General features: G+C 38.9%; 1 protein-coding gene across 7 annotated transcripts in view; it reads left to right on the forward strand.

Annotated features, from left to right (window-relative positions):
* Window positions 1-13,601, forward strand: part of LOC128242495 (uncharacterized) — a 75,631-nt gene that overhangs the window by 37,662 nt on the left and 24,368 nt on the right. For all 7 annotated transcript variants that reach the window (XM_052959658.1, XM_052959661.1, XM_052959660.1 and 4 more), the window contains one exon: window positions 2,736-2,846. In XM_052959658.1, the coding sequence (XP_052815618.1) occupies window positions 2,736-2,846 (111 nt within the window). The remainder of the gene's footprint in view (window positions 1-2,735; window positions 2,847-13,601) is intronic.

Consider the following 13,601-nt stretch of genomic DNA (forward strand, 5'->3'; position numbering starts at 1 on the left):
ACTTCAGGTCTCTCAAAACCCGGGTAAAATACCCGACCTGCAGGGACACACTGCTGGTAAAATCCCTGCCAAATGGCCCCGCAACCCCGAATACCTATGTGAGGCCCATTCCTGACTATTTTCAATATGAAGACAAAACCACATTCACTAGGCACTGCGGGCCACCTGAAAGGTAAAAACACAGCCCATTTCCTCTGCTGTCCCCCGTATACCCCTGGAACAAGGGCGAGGGGTGGGCGGGGCAGTGGTTACAATTGACAAGTGCATTACAATCCCGGATTATGCTGCAAATAAAAACAAAATATAAGGTGATAGACTTAGGCTTACTTATGTTGAGGTATATCCAGACCAGTGTTTATATCGCTATTTGTGAAAAGATATTTGTTCAAAACTGTTGTTTTGTCAGAATTTGATCAAAATTGAGCTTGATACATCAATTTGGACCAAACAATGACACATGTTGCAGTTAAGTTGACCTGTCCGATTTCCATTCAAAACGAGTCACTAATTACGCAATATAATAGCTACCAGTCTTAGATACCAGTACACATTCTTTATTGCATAATGATTGCTTTAAATAATGATCCTTTAGTGCATGAGGCGATCAACAATGACTTCAAGCATGCTCAAAACATATTTATTGTCAAAAATAAGATTTTATTTCCAAACTTCGAGCCACATTGTTTGTACCGGAAGCCGCCATTTTGATTGAATTTTTTGAAACCCATGCTAAACCGATAGATATACAGTATAAAAACACTACGCATCGGTAACTTCCCTTTACAAAAACACGAAAACTAGCGTAGAAAAATTATACTTGATTATTTTTAGCCTTTTAATAAATTATTACCTGAAAAAAATCTGCTTGGCAATCAAAATGGAGGTGCGGGCGCACAAAAAAAATAAAAAAATTTTTTTTACATTTTCAAAAAAATAGGAGCGGTAAATCCGCGGAACGAAATATCAATTTGGTTTGGCCTAATAAGTATATTGAACGCGTTGTTTTGTACATTGTCACGTTGGGTGCTCAGTGACCTCCAATGTAATTGATTAATTATTTCATTACAGAAAAAAATCGAGAACCGACACTCATCACTCACATCTTGTAAACCTGGATAGTTTTATGAACAGCACATGTTATGGCACGTTCTTCTGTCATTTGGTTCATAAAAACACATTAAAATAATTTGGTTTGCTATTTGTTAAAGGCAGATATAATATATTAACAAAACAATGATAGTAAGATATACAGTGAGACGGATATTTACAATGTATACTGCGGCCTCTGTAAGGAATAAACTAAAGTATGTACATAACATGGCAATTGAAAAAGTGAATAAAGGGTCTATATTTCGTGGGATCTTGAAATCGTGGATCACCCAAAAACAACGAACATTAATGCCCCACGAACATTAATGAATTCACAGTAGTTAGTGTCTAGCACTATAAGAGTTTTCTGTCAGAGATGGTGTGTTGAAGGTTTCATAAAAAATACTTTATATTTGGAAGAAATGACAGTTATTTAGTATAATATCTAAATCATATAAGCTTACATAAGCGTTCTCTGAAAATGATTATACATAGCAGTGATATTTCTTAGCATTAGGCCACCATTACAACAAAAAAATAAACAAATGGTTTCACTTCTTAAAGGCAGGTAGATTTTTTAGTCAGTCTGGAAACCCGAAGCACACTATTTATTAATTGTTGCCTAAAGCATACATGGCCACTAATTATTTATCCGTTTGCTTTATTTGCTTGTAATTTTTCTCAGTGATATCTAGATTGTGCAGTATTGATTCTGGCTGACAATGAAAGGCTTAGCTATTATTTGATATGTATGATGCAATGAAATATTGGAAGAAACCTGTAACAGTAATTGCTTTTTTTACTATAGGAAATGTAGACAGTGAAAAGCATTGACTTTTATACTCCCATGAATAAATGAATTAAAGGCAACATTAATAATATTCTGGTTTTGGTTTTGACACCTGGTAAAACTTGAATGCTTGGTTCTGGTTACCTGAGCAACCCTTTTTTGCTCAAATATTTGAAGAATAAGTAGGCCGTACTTCTTGCCCTGGCTTTGGTGTCCGGCTAAAGTTTTAGGGCTAGCGTGCTAGTTGGCATTTTCACTTCTAACTCCAATACCCTTCATACAATTTACTTATTACTTTACACAGTTGTTCAGGACCATCGCACAATGAAGTTACATAACTCCGTACTATCCTAAATACAAATTATGGCTCCTGACTTAAAATGGTTGATGTTTTAGGGCAGGTTGTCTTCATACTTTTCACAGTAGCCATCACGCAATTTAATGACATAAATCTCTATAATTATTGCCCTTGGTTGTCTTTTTTGATTGTGACAGGCACATTTTTATATTTTAAACCAGATTTACACAAAGTACTTAAAAACAAAAAAATGTTATTTTTCATTTATTTTTACCTTATTGTTTTACAATCATTTATGATATCAACTTCAAACTACATGGACTTGCTCACAGTAACAGTGTGCTCTTTTATGACAAGTTATATAACTCCAACTTGTCAAGGTCAATGCCTTTCAATGCTTTTACAAAATTGCAGGTTCAAGCTCCATTTTGGGCATTAAAAAGCCGAAGGCATTATGAATCCTAACTGAAATGTGTAATAAAGCATATATATAGTAAAATGAGCAAATGATGTATAAATAATTGATAGGTTGTACAATGTATACTATATTATTTTCAGTTGTACATTCGGGACACTGTGATCAACGATTACCCGAGGTTCTCGCATCGAGGGATGATGATCGACACATCACGTCACTTCCTCTTCAAGGAAACCATCCTTGATGTCTTGGTAAGAATTCTTAACTATTAGTATAAATGCTCATGCATTATTTTACAAATTTCCACAAGATATGCTGACAAGCTTCATGAACTTGCCAAAATTGATGCAAATCTCTCCTTGCATGTATAGTTTTAAGTGTCTACTTAAACTTGAAAATCTTAGAACTTTACTTGGAAAATTTTCAGGTAATTAAATTATTTTTGTTCTCCGTTCAGTAGTATTAAAATATTTCAATGAAAATTTTCAGGAATTGAAAGTGGCATTTATTTCATCTTTGAAATGAGACAGAAATGGCCTAGCCCATTATTATAAATAAAATCTTGATATGTTTTAGAAATTCTCTTTAATTGTCTTTAACACCCTGAAATAAACTTAAGTTATGTATTTGCTTCCAAATTATTATTCATTCTCAGCTTTCTTGGGATTTTTCTCAAAGAAAAAAGTCAAGGTATGGTCGTAGCCTTAGTGTTGTTTTCGGTCTTTGTGGTTGTCATGTATTTTTATTATGGCATAACTAAAAAACTGAAAAGATATTCATTTGAAACTTGGTACATAATTATGTTACCAATGACAATACCCCTTTGTCATATGCCCATATCTTGAGTACTTGTGAAGTGGTGCTTGTTGATTGCCTCAGAAAACTACAACGTATGAGTGTTGTTATCCACTTGCATTTCACCTTTTTTTTCAGTGACTTTTGTGATTTATGACATTTTTTGAAATATTGTTGTTTGTATGAAGACTTTCCTTACAGAGTCTATTAAAACTATAGAAGTACTGTATTATATGTATGACGCATTTTCATAGAATGATTCAGCACATGTATATAATTTTATTAAACATAATTAGATGTAATACGATCACAAATAAGGAAGTCCTTGAAAACCATCAATGAGAACAGCAAGCCTCTTATTATGGAACTTATAATCACTTAGGTTTAATAGGTTTTGTATTGTTCTTCCTTGACATGCTAGCAGAACATGAAATGTGTTCAAGGACTGTCACCTCAGCTTAAGTCTCAGTTTAATATATAGTTCCTCATATGTTTAAAGATGAAACAGTATGTCAAAAACCTAATTGTTCTGAAAAGTCAGTAGTAAAAATCAGCACAGGTCCGCATTTGGCTTGCACTGGTAAAGCACTTTCCAAGCTTGCTGAAAGTCTGGATTTTAGATAACAAGGCTTGTTAATGAAAGAATGCTAAGCACTAGTGTAAGAATTCTGCCTGGTTCATCCAATGTCTTATTTTGATGACTCCAATTGTTCATTAGTTAATATTTGCACGAGGCACTTCACTTCTGAACCAGTAGCATCTCTCCAGAGTTGAAGAACGAGGACATTTGAAACTGCTGGTTTTCCCAAAATTGGTGGTTCCCCTTGAAAATTCCATCACGCTCAAAGGAAGGGTGTGTTTTTCTCCAGTATTTTTCATTGTATCAGAAATTATAGCTAAACATGTCCTTTTCCCGAGCCGAAGATGTCTTCCTTAAGTTGTTAAGTCTCAATCACCATAAAAACCATGTAGTTCTTGAGGTCCGGCTGATTCTTTCATGATCTTTTTTTTATTTATAAACCTTTTCTTTCTTTAGCCAAAAGCAGTTTTGGTCATTGCCCTTGTCTATTACCCAAATCAGTAAAATCTTGTTTGGTACTTACTTAAAAAATCATTTGCAAGTGCCCATTTTAGCAACAAGGGGGGGGGGCAGAAGTTGAAATTACCCATTCCCTGTCACCCATATATGTCTCATCTGCCTCGTAATTGTCAAAAAAGAAAGTGTTTGCTTAGGTCAAAAGATATAGTACACTGTAGCCTACTACTGTCAGCTCTTTTCCATTATTTGTGTCTGGTCACATGATTTTTGGCCCAGAGTTCATTTTCCCCCAAAAATTGAGAGTTCATTTTCCCCCAAAAATTGATTGATCTATTTTTATTTATTTTTTAGTTTCATTTATTCTGAGTGATTTATTTACTTAAACAAGGTATTTTGACTTTGAGAAAAAAATAGTGATATAACACATTCCTATTTTAAAGAATTTCTTGTTAAATGCATATACCTGTAAGCATTTTTGTTAAAGCCTTTATTGTTATGCTTTGACAACCTTTTTGGAAAATGACACAGAAGTTTCAGATGGTCAAATATGATACTTATTCTAATTTTTGTATTATAAGATTGAACTTGATTTCAATGATAATTGGTTTGTCAGATTGAGCTTGGTTGTTAGAAGTGGACAGACACCTGTCTGTAGGGATACATGTTTATAGTTTCTAATGGACAACTTTTTAGATTGTAAAAAAGAGAATACTTATTTATTACACATTTCTTACAGCTTTCCTTAAACTATGTTGTAAAGGAACAGTGTTGATGTCGGTGAATACTTAAAACCCTGATATCAAATATCTTTAATAAAGAAATGTTAGCCAGATAGCTATACAAAAATCAATAAACTATTCACTCCCTTTTTGCTTATACTGGTCGCTGGTCAGACACTGATTATTTTTTTTGTCAAGGGAAAGAACTGTGATTGAAAATCACCCATATCTGTCGTACATTTTAATGCTTAAGAAGCACAGGGTACAAGTCACGGGTTTACCGCAATACGCCCATAGAAATCCACCTTACATATATGGAACTTTTACCACATATCTCCTAAATTGCCTCCTTGGACATTTAATGTGATTTCTTGCTTTTTAGCAGCCATTTAGGTGGTGGGGGAAACATGCTTTATTATGCCCCCTTTTGAAAAAAGTGGGGTATATTGTTTTGCACATGTCGGTCGGTCGGTCGGTCGGTCGGTCGGTCGGTCTGTCTGTCTGTCGGTCGGTCGGTCGGAATACCAAATGGTTTCCGATCAATAACTTGAGAACGCTTTGACCGAGGGACCTCATACTTGGTATGTGTATTGGTCATCACCAGCAGATGAACCCTATTGATTTTGAGGTCAGTGGGTCAAAGGTCAAGGTCAGTGTGACCTTTACATGAAAAACGGTTTCCGATCAATAACTTGAGAACGCTTTGACCCAGGAACCTCATACTTGGTAGGTGTATTGGTCATGACCAGCAGATGAAGCCTATTGATTTTGAGGTCAGTGGGTCAAAGGTCAAGGTCAGTGTGACCTTAACATGAAAAACGGTTTCCGATCAATAACTTGAGAACGCTTTGACCCAGGGACCTCATACTAGGTAGGCTTATTGGTCATGACCAGCAGATGAACCCTATTGATTTTGAGGTCAGTGGGTCAAAGGTCAAGGTCAGTGTGACCTTTACATGAAAAACGGTTTCCGATCAATAACTTGAGAACGCTTTGACCCAGGAACCTCATACTTGGTAGGTGTATTGGTCATGACCAGCAGATGAACCCTATTGATTTTGAGGTCAGTGGGTCAAAGGTCAAGGTCAGTGTGACTGTAAGCTGAAAAAAGGTTTTCTGATTGTCCATATTTTTATGCCCCCTTTTGAAAAAAGTGGGGTATATTGTTTTGCACATGTCGGTCGGTCGGTCGGTCGGTCGGTCGGTCGGTCGGTCGGTCGGTCTGTCTGTCTGTCGGTCGGTCGGTCGGAATACCAAATGGTTTCCGATCAATAACTTGAGAACGCTTTGACCGAGGGACCTCATACTTGGTATGTGTATTGGTCATCACCAGCAGATGAACCCTATTGATTTTGAGGTCAGTGGGTCAAAGGTCAAGGTCAGTGTGACCTTTACATGAAAAACGGTTTCCGATCAATAACTTGAGAACGCTTTGACCCAGGAACCTCATACTTGGTAGGTGTATTGGTCATGACCAGCAGATGAACCCTATTGATTTTGAGGTCAAAGGTCAAGGTCAGTGTGACCTTAACATGAAAAACGGTTTCCGATCAATAACTTGAGAACGCTTTGACCCAGGGACCTCATACTAGGTAGGCTTATTGGTCATGACCAGCAGATGAACCCTATTGATTTTGAGGTCAGTGGGTCAAAGGTCAAGGTCAGTGTGACCTTTACATGAAAAACGGTTTCCGATCAATAACTTGAGAACGCTTTGACCCAGGAACCTCATACTTGGTAGGTGTATTGGTCATGACCAGCAGATGAAGCCTATTGATTTTGAGGTCAGTGGGTCAAAGGTCAAGGTCAGTGTGACCTTAACATGAAAAACGGTTTCCGATCAATAACTTGAGAACGCTTTGACCCAGGGACCTCATACTAGGTAGGCTTATTGGTCATGACCAGCAGATGAACCCTATTGATTTTGAGGTCAGTGGGTCAAAGGTCAAGGTCAGTGTGACCTTTACATGAAAAACGGTTTCCGATCAATAACTTGAGAACGCTTTGACCCAGGAACCTCATACTTGGTAGGTGTATTGGTCATGACCAGCAGATGAACCCTATTGATTTTGAGGTCAGTGGGTCAAAGGTCAAGGTCAGTGTGACTGTAAGCTGAAAAAAGGTTTTCTGATTGTCCATATTTTTATGCCCCCTTTTGAAAAAAGTGGGGTATATTGTTTTGCACATGTCGGTCGGTCGGTCGGTCGGTCGGTCGGTCGGTCTGTCTGTCTGTCGGTCGGTCGGTCGGAATACCAAATGGTTTCCGATCAATAACTTGAGAACGCTTTGACCGAGGGACCTCATACTTGGTATGTGTATTGGTCATCACCAGCAGATGAACCCTATTGATTTTGAGGTCAGTGGGTCAAAGGTCAAGGTCAGTGTGACCTTTACATGAAAAACGGTTTCCGATCAATAACTTGAGAACGCTTTGACCCAGGAACCTCATACTTGGTAGGTGTATTGGTCATGACCAGCAGATGAACCCTATTGATTTTGAGGTCAAAGGTCAAGGTCAGTGTGACCTTAACATGAAAAACGGTTTCCGATCAATAACTTGAGAACGCTTTGACCCAGGGACCTCATACTAGGTAGGCTTATTGGTCATGACCAGCAGATGAACCCTATTGATTTTGAGGTCAGTGGGTCAAAGGTCAAGGTCAGTGTGACCTTTACATGAAAAACGGTTTCCGATCAATAACTTGAGAACGCTTTGACCCAGGAACCTCATACTTGGTAGGTGTATTGGTCATGACCAGCAGATGAACCCTATTGATTTTGAGGTCAAAGGTCAAGGTCAGTGTGACCTTAACATGAAAAACGGTTTCCGATCAATAACTTGAGAACGCTTTGACCCAGGGACCTCATACTAGGTAGGCTTATTGGTCATGACCAGCAGATGAACCCTATTGATTTTGAGGTCAGTGGGTCAAAGGTCAAGGTCAGTGTGACTGTAAGCTGAAAAAAGGTTTTCTGATTGTCCATATTTTATTTTCTTATATAGTAGACAGTAGAAATTTATATGTCACTAAATGCATGAGTTGAAGTATCAGTTTTCAGTGAACATCTAGTTTAATTATGCCCCCCTTCGAAGCAGAGGGGTTATATAATTGCTTTGCACATGTCGGTCGGTCTGTTGGAAGACCAAAGCTTGTCCGAGTGATAACTCAACAATTCCCGGACCTATGGTCATCAAACTTGACATGAAGATTAGGTATGACCAGTAGATGACCTGCCTCATATGCATCCAATGACAAATCAGCTGTCATTTCAGTCCATGCATATTTCATTCAATTGTCCAAATATTTCTGGCAACTTGGCGCTCAGGGGGCATAATGTTTGACAAACATCTCTTGTTTAATCTTAAAAAGATCTTTTCCCCAAGCCAAGGAAAAGTTTAAGTTGCTTAAGTTGTTGCACTTCATGGTGCTCATCTTCATTTATTATGTTTTACCGGGGTACATTAATTCATGCCACCCCTGCTTATTCCCATCGCTTATTAGAAATGTTTCAATTAATGTTTACCCTCAATCGAATTATGATTAAAAAAAATACATATTCATACTTGAACTTATTCAGCTGCGTCTTTGATGTATCGGTTAAATAATCATATTGTCAAGGTTTTGTCATAGCCTTGGTTCCTCGCCTTGGCTATTACTTTCCTTGTACAAACATTTTTTACACCTTGGGTATAGCACAATTTCTTTTCAGAATATTAACATGAAACTTAGTCCACATGTTACCTGAGTGACAATAATGCACATTGCATCATGTGTTTGAATGTGAAGAAGTGAACCTAGCTGATGGTGTGTCAAGATAACGCAACAGCTATCGTGACATTTGAAGTGATATGTTATCAACTTCTTCGACTCTCCTTGTGTTCTAAAAACGTCTGCAAACCTAATTACTTGAATCTTAAGCTCCTATGAGAAGTCCATATGGTAGTGCATTCATCACTAAAATGTCTTAAAGAATGTAATAAATGTCAATGGCTGTAAACGGGTTATTCATCTTGGGCAAATGTACTCTGAGACCATTTTTTGTAGCATTATATCGGATGATAAAGGTCAAGAATGGCTCCATTCCATTACCTCTACACCTTGAATGTATAAAGCTAAATATGGGCATGTTTTACTGTAGAGTTGGCCTGTATTTGCTTTTAAAGGCAAGTATCCCTATTAAAGATGTTCCTTCTAATGATGTCGTTGTATACCAAGTAGCTATTCAAAATCCTTGACTTCAACGGCAAAATTTGAGGCCTCTTCCAAATTGTCTGTTACTCTATATAAATAGAAGACAAGCAATTGTTATGCAATGCCACATTGGCCTTGTACAATAGTGTAGCATTTCCTATTTAGAAAGGTTCTGTCATAAACTGTTAATTATTTAAGAATTGTTGCTCCTGAATAGTATTAATGATCCACCGAAATTACACTGTTGTGGGTTTGAATTATACCTGCAAGGCCAATTGACGCTATAATCAGGATCATTCTTGATTTTATTATATGTTCTTATTCTAAGTGTCATTATACCTAAAGGCATATTTTTATGTCCAAGTTGTGTCAAGGAAGGAGAACAGCCTCATGGATTTGCTATACAGTAAAACTGCGGTCAGCCCAGACATTGGGGTAAGAGAGCCAAGACATTGGGTCAGAGAGCCCAGACATTGGGGTAAGAGAGCCCAGACATTGGGGTCAGAGAGCCCAGACATTGGGTCAGAGAGCCCAGACATTGGGGTCAGAGAGCCCAGACATTGGGTCAGAGAGCCCAGACATTGGGGTCAGAGAGCCCAGACATTGGGGTCAGAGAGCCTAGACATTGGGGTCAGAGAGCCCAGACATTGGGTCAGAGAGCCTAGACATTGTTGTCAGAGAGCCCAGATATTGTGGTCAGAGAGCATAGACATTGGGGTCAGAGAGCCTAGACATTGGGGTCAGATAGCACAGACATTGGGGTCAGAGAGCCCAGACATTGGGTCAGAGAGCCTAGACATTGGGGTCAGAGAGCCCAGACATTGTTGTCAGAGAGCCTAGACATTGGGGTCAGAGATCCAAGACATTGTGGTCAGAGAGCCTAGACATTGTGGTCAGAGAGCCCAGACATTGGGGTCAGAGAGCCCAGACATTGGGGTCAGAGAGCCCAGACATTGGGGTCAGAGAGCCTAGACATTGGGGTCAGATAGCACAGACATTGGGGTCAGAGAGCCCAGACATTGTGTCAGAGAGGCTAGACATTGGAATCAGAGAGCCCAGACATTGGGTCAGAGAGCCCAGACATTGGGTCAGAGAGCCTAGACATTGGGGTCAGAGATCCAAGACATTGTGGTGAGAGAGCGTAGACATTGTGGTCAGAGAGCCTAGACATTGGGGTCAATGAGCCCAGACATTGGGGTCAGAGAGCCAAGACATTGGGGTCAGTGAGTCCAGACATTGGGGTCAGAGAGCCCAGACCTTGGGGTCAGAGAGCCCACACATTGGGGTCAGAGAGCCCAGACATTGGGGTCAGTGAGCCCAGACATTGTGTCAGAGAACCTAGACATTGGGGTCAGAGATCCAAGACATTGTGGTCAGAGAGCCTAGACATTGGGGTCAGAGAGCCCAGACATTGGGGTCAGTGAGCCCAGACATTGGGTCAGAGAGCCTAGACATTGGGGTCAGAGATCCAAGACATTGGGGTCAGAGATCCTAGACATTGGGGTCAGAGAGCCCAAACATTGGGTCAGAGAGCCCAGACATTGGGGTCAGGGATCCAAGACATTGTGGTCAGAGAGCCTAGACATTGGGGTCAGAGATCCAAGACATTGTGGTCAGAGAGCCTAGACACTGGGGTCAGAGAGCCCAAACATTGTGGTCAGAGAGCCTAGACATTTGGGTCAGAGAGCCCAGACATTGTGTCAGAGAGCCTAGACATTGGGGTCAGAGATCCCAGACATTGGGGTCAGAGATCCCAGACATTGGGGTCAGAGAGCCTAGACATTGGGGTCAGAGAGCTCAGACATTGGGGTCAGAGATCCCAGACATTGGGGTCAGAGATCCCAGACTTAGGTGTGTGTCAGAAAGCCCAGACTTTGTGTCAGAAAACACAGACTTTGATGTCAGAAAGCTCAGACTTTGGTGTCAGAAAACACAGACTTTGGTGTCAAAAAGCACAGATTTTCAAAAGCTCAGACTCATCATTTTGAACATCGATCAAGTACTGGGGACAAATTTGATCTACACATAAATATGTAAATTACGTTCTTAAATTTACTGATATATCAGTCTGTTTTATATGGATTACGTCTTTCTTGACCTCTATTCCATATATGCATATATACCTCCTGTCAGAGTGCTGTCCTAAATACCTGTAAGTATTGTATGACTCTTGTTCTGGGTGAAAGATATTCCATTCAAACATTGTCAGTCACCTAGGTTCGTGTTTATAAATTCTGTATTGAATGACTACTTATATAATATTGTATGGCAATAGTTGTCAAATATAAGTTGCCTGATCTTTTAGATTAACAGGGTTGGATAATCTGCAGAAATAGCACAAGCTTTTACAGAATAGCATTTGAAATTTGTTGCAAATGTGGCCAGCTTCCTGTATATTCTGCATGGTCAGAGGATTAGCAAGTGTTGCCTGTCAAGGAATCATTTCTCACTTGTCCTGGGTCCTGGCAGGTTAATTTCTCATATTGTCTGTCTGCCTAGGGTTGGTCATTTCAAGGGATTAAATACTAAGGCTTGAAATGATTATTTCATGGCATCGTGACAATCATAGGTTGGTTTAATTGCTAACATTGGGTTTTTTTTTTTTTTCCAAATTAATCAGCGCCATCATAAGTTTTTACCAGTGGTGCAAATGGTCACATGATCAATACCCACTTGTTGGAGATAAAAACTATAAAAAGACATAAGATCCAGGCACGTTTGTTTAAATAAATCTTGTTGAAGAAAGCGTTAGTTATTGAAATGCCAAACCATCAAGGTGACATCCCAGTGGTTTTTTTTCCACTATGGAGGGAGTTCATATTTATTTTCCTCTAACTCAGCTTCTTTTCAACCATGTTTGGCTCAATAGCTTTGATTGATTGCAGGGCAAGCTGTGAAAAAACTGCAACCTACAAACCAAAATGGAAAAGGTCAAATGTCTGCATATATTCTAAGATTTTGAAGCCTTCAGGATGCTGTTATCACATGAGTAATCAAGTTTGAGTTTTTGTATACAGGAAATTATTCCCTAGCCGGTATTAAATGCCAAAACATTTTTCTGTCAGTTGATGTTTGTTGACTAGACAATCTATTTTCAGGAATCTGCAATTCTTTTCAAGGATTGATTTACAGATATTAAAGGATGAAAATCTATAGGTTTGATAAGCTTTGCAACTTATGTTGTCATGTTTAGCGGGGGATGATCACACAATTGTGCCCACATGTTGTCATGAATAGCATGGGATGAATGCTCCATTATGCCAACATATTGCCATGAATAGCCAGGGATAGAAGTACCATAGATGCCAACTTGTTGTCATGAATAGCTAGGTATAAGACACTATTATTGCCCACATGTTGTCATGAATATCCAAGGATAAAAGTACCATAAATGCCAACATGTTGTCATGAATAGCCAGGTATAAAAGAACCATTAATGCCAACATGTTGTGATGAATAGCCAGGGATAAAAACACCAATAATGCCAACATATTGTGATGAATATCCAGGGATAAAAGCACCAATAATGCCAACATGTTGTGATGAATATCCAGGGATAAAAGCACCATCAATGCCAACATGTTGTGATAAATATCTAGGGATAAAAGCACCAATAATGCCAACATGTTGTGATGAATATCCAGTGATAAAAGCACCAATTATGCCAACATGTTGTGATGAATATCCAGGGATAAAAGCACCAATAATGCCAACATGCTGTAATGAATAGCCAGGGATAAAAACACCATCAATGCCAACAATTTGTTATGAATAGCCATGTATAAAACACCATTATTGCCCACATGTTGTGATGAATAGCCAGGGATAAAAGCACCAATAATGCCCACATGTTGTGATGAATATCCAGGGATAAAAGCACCAATAATGCCAACATGTTGTCATGAATAGCCAGAGATAAAAGCACCGTTAATGCCAACATTTTGTAATGAATAGCCAGGGATTAAAGCAGCATAAATGCTAAAATATTGTAATGAATAGTGAGAGATTAATGCACCCTTATGCCAACATATTGCCATGAATAGTCAGGGATAAAAGCACCCTTAAGGCCAACATGTTGTCATGAGTAGCTAGGGATAAAATCACCATTAATGCCCACATGTCATAATTAATCAGGGATGAACTCACAATAAATGCCCACATGTTGTGATGAATATCCAGGAATAAAAGCACCAATAATGCCAACATGTTATGATGAATATCAAGGGATAAAAGCACCATCAATGCCAACATGTTGTGATG

This window comes from Mya arenaria, chromosome 8 (genome assembly GCF_026914265.1).
Source record: "Mya arenaria isolate MELC-2E11 chromosome 8, ASM2691426v1".
Taxonomy (NCBI): Eukaryota; Metazoa; Mollusca; class Bivalvia; order Myida; family Myidae; genus Mya; species Mya arenaria.